Here is an 8,122-nt window from a genome sequence, read left to right on the forward strand (position 1 = left end):
AGACAAAGCCTGTATACATTTGTTACTGCAACTGCACACATACTTTAATTTTCCACTACCTATCAAACTCCCTCTGAATACAAACACAACCACTGAAAGGGAATTTGTGAGATACCCGAGGGATCAGCTGTACTCTGTTTCCACCAGTGCTGCCAAAGGCATGAGAAAACAGTAAATTTAGAAATTAGTGTTCAGGTAGCATTCAGAATTGGTAGCAAAGCAAGACAGAAGAAAAAATAAGGCAATGTACTTGGTTACTTTGGGTTTTCCAAGCTCTGGAGCATTTTTTATTTCTCTTATTTACATATTCACAGGGGAAACAGAGGAGGGAAGGACACACAGCTGCCTACAGGGATTCCCCTTCATATAACAAAAATTCCTGGATAAGAACAAAGTGTTTCATTTCTGTCCTGTTTGGAGGAAGAAACAGTAATTTTCAGTTTCTCTTTCACTTCATTGCTGAGAGCTGCAAGAGCTGGAGGTATTGTGATGGAAATGCTTTTTGATCTATCTGCTATAAGAATGACGGTGACTGTACATAAGTAATTTTAGGCATATTCTGATATATCTTCTGAAAATTACTCCAGACTTTATGAACCTTTATTTTGCAATGAAGTAAATAATCCACCATACACTGGTAGAGTAGAGCAGAAATTTTCAATGAGAATGGAAATCTCTCCCTATCACATTATTAAGTATCATTTTATAGAGGTTTTTATGTGAATTTCATGAGATTCAACATAGTGATTTTACTTTTAAAGTTATATATAAAGATAGCTTTTAGCTCCTTCAGAGGCACTAGTCATAGAGAAGTGCTCTTCTGGGAAGGCCAACAAGGCACGAACACTGACCCCAAATTCTGAGCTGCCAGCAGAGCCTGAGGTTTAGCCAGACAAGACTGCTGAAGAGATCAGCTGGGAAGACAAGCTGACATCCAGATGCCACTGCCTCAAAAACTCATTCCCAAGCTGGGCATCTGTACCCTGCTGCTGCCAAAATCACCCTATGAGTGGCCACAGCAGTCAGCTTCAAGGATGAAGCAGATGGAAGAGGAGCTGAGACCGAGCGCATGCCTGCCAGCCGCGGAAACACTTGCTGCCTGGGGAGTGATACCATTGTGCTTGTGTGTGCACATACCAGCGTGCCCTAAAACCGTTTCAACTTTCAAAGTTCAAGTACTGTCAAACACAGTTACGGACTTGTGTCTCTAATGACAGGATGCAACTTACTAGCAGCAGTGAAGATCAGCATGCTTACAAGGATATTGTTAGACTAGAGAGACTGAAAATTCGACCTATTTCATTTTCTTAAATTACTTTGCAAAGCCCACTGTGAGACTTTGCGTGAATGCCTATGTTTTAAATACATGCTTCACTGCTCATGAACAAAATCACAGCCAGCAGTCTGGCATTCATAAGAAAACTAGAGTCAAAAAACAAACGTTCATTAAAGACCCAAATGTCAGCTTCAAACTTCCAAAGGGCTATTTATTATCACGGAGGCAAATGAAAGCCTGAATAAAATTTTCCTAAATCCGCAGAAAAACAAACTTCAAGCCTTCTGAAAGTAAGGAATCTAACTAGTGTATTATTCAGTGCTTTGCCCATTCTAGTTTTAAGTATCTCAAACAATGGGGCTTCCAGAGATTTCTTTGGAAGATTGTACTCTCAGAATATTTTTTTATTGATAACCAGTTTCTCTTTCCTTTTATATTTTTTCCCTTTTTAAGCGACTAACACATCTTGCACCACTTTACCTACAGTTTCTATTCTTTGAATGCTCACTGTCCTTCAGCTCTTTATTATGAGTATTTATGATAATTGTGTTTTCTTACTCACTATGTTTTACAACAACATGTTAACAGTAATACAAGGCCTGGATTACCCTGTAATGCTCAGGCTTGTCAACGGCAGGCATTGGTTTCGCTCACTAAATGTCTCAAGAATTTGGCACAGCTATCACTGTCTAGGGAAAGTCTAGCAGGTGACATTTAATAGGGAAAACTGAACACAACCAAGAGTTAGACAGAGGGACAAGAGGTAATATTGGAATTACAAAACAGAGTATAAGACTATAATTTTACCCTACCTCATTTATAAATAAATACGGGTGCAAATTAAGTTTCAGAGGCAATAAAAAAATGAAAAATTGAGGTATTGACCCTTTCTTCTAGCCACTGTTGTCCACTCTCTGATAGAGCACTGAACAAAAATTAACTGAAATAGTTATGCAAATAGAGAACTCCTGCAGTCAAAAAAGGTAGTCTGAGCAGAGAGGAAAACCTTGCTCCAGAACATACCTGGGGTTCTAGCCTCCTGAGTGCTCACAAAATCCTACATGGCCAGAGGACACTCGCGATTGTTTGGGGTTTTTTAACTGATTCTTCTGCTAATGCATCTTGTATAAAACACATGCCATTGGGCTTCAGGTAGAGATGATGTCATGCAATGGGCAGTAAAGTCAGTTCAAGGATACTTTTCATTCATGTGGTGCTCAGAAACAGTTTCACCATGACTGAACATCTGGCCAAAAGACCAAATTAAACTTTGCTAAAGAGACATGCAAATATAGGTTTGCAATGAAAGGAAAAGAAAAACGTGGCTTATCAGTCCTTTATGGGAGAAAGGGAGTGCTTTAATAGGACTTAATCAATATTTACTGCCCCCAGTAGTACTTAACAGCTGTGTAATATAAGCAGTGTAAATAGATCAAATGAGAGCAAGGCTATTTAGTTGGACAAAACTACAGGATCAGGCTCCTAAGTTTAGGCAGCCAAACACATCTCCAAAAAATAACTCCACTTACAGTAGTTAAATTGCAGTTATTCCTGAAGAGAAGACAGTTCATAAATAAAAATGCAGGTTTGTTGGAGCAGCTGCTAAGAAATGCCTACAAAGATATCTGATGGTCAAGTCTTTGAAAAAATGAAATTTTTACACAGGGAGAAGAGGAACTGTTTCAATGAATACCCTCCCACACTTCTCAACATCTTCTCTTCAAATGTGTCAAAGTAATGCCTGGAATAGTTCTTCAGTGGAAAGGTTGGACTCTGAATCCTGTGAGGAATAAACTCATTAATCTGACACAGTTTGCTGGGAGTTTCTTTTTGCCTTTTTAATCTTACTATATATTTTGGACAATACTAAATGATTTCAGATACACTATGTCCATATGTTTTAATATAAATAGAATCTCACATAGATTGAACTTATTAACTGTATAAATAGTATATATGGGAAGAAACCAACTGTAATGGGAATTACATTTCTAGAGAGAAATCTTTCTTCAAAAACATAAATGGAAAAAAAAAAATCTATTTTGAGTTTATGAAGAAATCATAACCTGATGAAAGAAAACATATCTTCATCAAAAAATCAAGGTTGTAGACAGGCTTCAGAACTAGTATTTAAAGGGGGAGATTTTAGAAAGAAGCAGGTTGTGCATTAAAATTTCTTCAAATTGACTCTGTAAGACTACATCTGAAATAATCTAAACAGTTCAATAGCAGTAATCCCACTGAACACCATTCAAATGCCATGCAGGGATACATACTAGGTCTATCTAGGACTAACAAGATTTAATTATAAATCCTGAAGTGTTTCAGTATTGTCTCTCCAGATGAGGCGATACTGACAGTGCTGATGACCCAAACTAGAGGATACTGATTGCCAATGGAAGACAGCAAGTTCTAAACTGTCGCTTTTCCACTTACAAAAAGTAAGAGAGATATACACAAAAAATCATATATGAAGAACAAGAAAGAGATAAATGTAGTCCTCCAAAGTCAAATAAAATGGTCCAGACAGGAACCTTTATAAAGCTTTTTCTCCAGTTGAAGCAGAAACCCAGCTGGGTATATTATACGTGCAAGAAATAAGGACATGAGCAAAATTTTGACAAGTGGGTTGATGGAATAAGATTGGATTTCCACAAAGCATTCAGAACAGATGAGTTTTTGGATGAGCTTGCAGAACAGCCTGATCTTTAAAAGCCTTGTCAGAATGCCAAACTGGGATGATCATCCACTGAAAAACAACTTTCCAGAATATGGTACTAAAGACATTGATAACAAAATCGTTCCAAAAAGATTTTCATTAAGTTAGCCAGAACAAAGTTAATAATCCATGACGTAAATGTTTCTTTCTTTACTAGCTTGTTAAAAACGCTAAATTCTCCTCTATAAAAATCTTACAGCTAGAGGCTGACAGAGATTAGCTTATTCTTCTTCAAAGTCATTAAATAAATAATTAACCAACAATAGCTGGTAAGTTACCTTGACAACAAAGATTTATTAATATGAGATTGCCCAAGGGATAATGAGCGAGGGATTTCCAAACTGTGGTGTTAATCAAACTACTTCAAAGCAACGCAAGGACCCAGCGCTGGCAGGCGGTCACTGCCTCTGGTGAATTCATGCAGCCTGACTTGGAGCTGGGAGCTACTGCAGCCTCTGGCAACAGGGGTAATTTAGTGATGTACTTCTGTACAGCAAAAGGTCAAAACTATTTTTTAAGCAAGAACAAGGAAACAGAAGATTGGAAGTACCTGAATTGCAGGACCATTAATAACATGTCAGTCATATTTGGAAATTAATATGAGCTGTATGCCCACCAGGTGTTACATAAAGTGTTTTGGAAAAGCCTGTGAAAAAAATGCAGCTATGGAACACTTTAGATATAACTGCACATGTTAAAAGCACCCTATATTCAATCTGTAGAAACTTAAAGATAGCACAAGATATATTGGGGGCAGCTAATTTGAGAGATCTCACATGTGCCCTTCACCTTACATGATATTTCATTCCAGTATGGATGGACATGGCAGTTACGGAATCAGCTTCCAAAACACGAACTTTATACCTCCGCACTTCTTTATCTCTCTTTCTTGTTTCTAAGTTCATAGAGAAGGAACTAATGGGCAAAGCATAACATTATTGTTCCGTTTTCTCAAAGACAGTTTCTAAGGTGGTATAATTTTTCTGGAAGATAGAAACAGAGTGTTTTACTTCTCAAAACTCACATTTGGGAATCAGCAGGAAAAGGGTCCTTCCTAAAGGGTCCTTTGTCAGTGAAATTTAGTAAAAGGGCACAAGCCTGTTCATCACAAACCAGTTACTGTTTTAGCAACTAAGAATTTAGTCAGAGTCCTTCAGATGAGTCTCTGAATTAGATTATGCAAAAAACAGCATAGACAGCAATACTCAAAGTCCTGCTGTAATGTAAGATTGTTCCCCAATGAGTGATTTGCTGGTGCAGGATAGATAATTTTTCCAGAAACTGCTTTGATCCTCTGAAATGAGTGGCCTTTGTTCTTATTACAGTGTACCTCAGAGTTACTAACAAAGATCAAAAGTGTCTTTTCTTTCTAATCCAAGATAGGCATAGACTTTCCCCTGTGCAGAGAGGATAGACCAGTGCTCAGAATTACAGTGCATGTGATTGGCATTTCCCAAACTTTGACACTGCTGTGACAGAACCTGAGTCTGAGGTTCTCTTCAAGGAGGAAATGTCCATATCCCTCCCTCAGAGGATTTCAGTCTCTGGAGCTACAACTTTTTAGTAGGGCATAAATATGTAAAACGAACATCCCCATCCATGTTCCTTGGAAAATCTTGACCTACCCGCTTCTCTTTTTGAGAAACTCCCTACCTCTCCTGGTTTCCCACAAGCCTCACACTTTGCTCTTCAGAAGCTCTTCCAAACCAACACGAGTTCCCTCTGGAAGGACCTCTCTCCCCACTCCACCTTCCTGACCAGGCTGCAGCAGCCCAGACTGCCAACAGCCCCCTCCCCACAGCCTAACCAAGCCCTTTCTAGACTCACTCTAACACACGATACTCATGTCTGCCAACTCACAGAATCAACCACTGTGTCCTCACTCAATCCATCTCAGGTTAAGATGGATATCCAACAGCGATACAAATAAGATTCTTAACTGTGTCTAAAGTACACCAGAAACACATGGAGTCCCGTTGAAAGTCCAAGACCTGTGTTTCCAAATTATTGCACTATCCTTGGAAATAGCACCTAAAATTACATTTAAATTACTGCAAGAAAAATTCTGATATCTGGGATAAGTTGCCAAGAAATCTTGAGATGTTGCTTACACCAGAGTCAAATCTGTTACCAAAATTTGGAACTTGAACTAGTAGTGCATATTTCACACGCTGACAATTATCAGCTGCTGGAGACTTCTGAGACAATTAAAATGGGACAGATTGAATACATAAGCTGGATTCGGTCCATTTAACTAAATATTAAATGCTCCACAGTCTAATACCTATCAGAGTTATGTTATCCTCCCAGATTAACTCCTTCACAACAGATGTCTAATAGGCATAAATATAATAAGCAAGCAGTAACACCACAAGACTATGATAGCACAACTTTTTCTTTTTTCAAATACAAAAAGATTCTTAAGAAAACAAAATACGCAAAATTAGCTCTGAATTAGTGCCACCACTTGCTGGTACTTCATGGACATAACATCACACCTAAAGCATTCAGTCCTGGGAAATAAAATAAACAACTAAGTCAAGAAATGTTGACCGAAGGTTACATGCTCAGTTTATCTGTTCAGTTTCGTCCTCCTCTGAGCTTATACAGTCACAGAAAACTATCTCGTGTCAAATTCCTAAGATGGACTTTTCTGCTGGGCACAGCTACTCACCTGCAGCATCTGAAGATAGCCTTCTTGTGGATCGCACAGCAGTGATGATATTCGGTGGTTGTTCCTCATGCATCTCTGATTGTTGTCCCTTGAGAGAGGGAAAATTTGCCGGATAACTGTCATCCTCCCCAGAGCACTATGTACCAACTCTAATATTTCATTATCAGTGATTTCCTGTGAATGGAGACACAGTCTTTTAAAAACATATATTTGTCCAGACATTTTATATATTCCTTTCATTATAGGATAAATGTTTTTAAAAAGACAATAGAAGAAAAATTTATGGACACACATTCTTAGCCTAGGCCAAATGTTCTTATTTTGTGTTTAATAACAATGGTATTGTTTTACACATCATCTGAAACAAAAGAAAATAGCTTAACACAGTACCATCTATCTTGGCAATACTAAAATACAGCAGAGGTAGTTCTAGATAGAAAAGCACCAAGATGGTCTCAATAGGTTTTGAAGTAAAAAACAAGCACCTTCAAACCAAATTTATACAGAAAGAGTTTTGGTTTAACAGAATAGAACTTCACTACATCCTCAGAATGAAACAACAAAAGGAAAACAGAACTGTCTTTAGGAAATACGGCCCTTACACCTGAGAACAACGTTACAAGAAAGTACCTTGCCCATAAGAATAGTAGATCATTTCTGCAGACTAATCCTGATAATGACTAAAGGAAGTCAAGATAATGACTCTGTATTAGGAAATAAAAAATAAGAGAAACTTCATGGAAGTGATTCATACATTTAGGAATGCAAGTTTCTGCACACAGAATAATTTGGGATAAGATATATGGGGATCTCAAGGACAGGTCACTCATCTCTCCAGGCTTTGCACTGTCTAAAACTTCTTTGCAGACCTTCCCATGTCCCAGCCTCCTAATCCATCCTGGGACGGAGCCTGCATTTACTGCCCTTACATTGCAACAGAAGTCAACTCAACTACACGCTTTATGTATTTTGTATTTTAAAAAAGCCACAAAACCAAAACCTCTTTTTTTACCCCAGGATAAATAGTTTGAAAATCACAGGTTTAGCGCATCCTGAAATCATAACAGCAGTACAGCTTTCAATGGTTATTTCCTGCCAGGAGTTCACTGTTCACTGTGAGGAAGGACAGGCAGTGGCACCGCTGATGGCATTCGTTCCCCCAGGTGCCTCCTCCGCAGGGAGCAGCTTTACATCCCAGCTCCTTACCACTGCCACCAGCAGCATCTGCAAGTCACACCAGCCCATCTCCAGCGCACATTGGCTGCACAGGTGGGCCAACCTATTGCCCAGCCTGCGCAGGGCTGCTCTCAGCCCCGTGCAGGGTAGGAGGCTGCAAATAATTCTTGTTGCTGTACTTACTCAGTCAACAGGGCCCACACTTTGTGATGTGTCATCAGCAGAAGTGGACCTGGCCCCGTACTTTTAACATTCAAGAAAAAAAAAATATTTTGTT

At 38.8% G+C, this 8,122-nt stretch overlaps 1 protein-coding gene across 1 annotated transcript in view; it reads right to left on the reverse strand.

The window, feature by feature from the left end:
• Positions 1 to 7,914, reverse strand: part of LOC104167880 (glutamate receptor ionotropic, delta-1-like) — a gene marked incomplete at its 3' end in the record, with an annotated part of 13,214 nt that extends 5,300 nt beyond the window's left edge. Inside the window, exons 1-2 of the mRNA XM_009708272.1 lie at positions 7,876 to 7,914; positions 6,670 to 6,843 (exon numbers count right to left, since the gene is read on the reverse strand). Of these exons, the coding sequence (XP_009706574.1) occupies positions 6,670 to 6,843; positions 7,876 to 7,914 (213 nt within the window). The remainder of the gene's footprint in view (positions 1 to 6,669; positions 6,844 to 7,875) is intronic.
• Positions 7,915 to 8,122: the final 208 nt, after the last annotated feature.

This window comes from Cariama cristata, unplaced genomic scaffold (genome assembly GCF_000690535.1).
Source record: "Cariama cristata isolate BGI_N322 unplaced genomic scaffold, ASM69053v1 scaffold6279, whole genome shotgun sequence".
NCBI classification, from domain to species: Eukaryota; Metazoa; Chordata; class Aves; order Cariamiformes; family Cariamidae; genus Cariama; species Cariama cristata.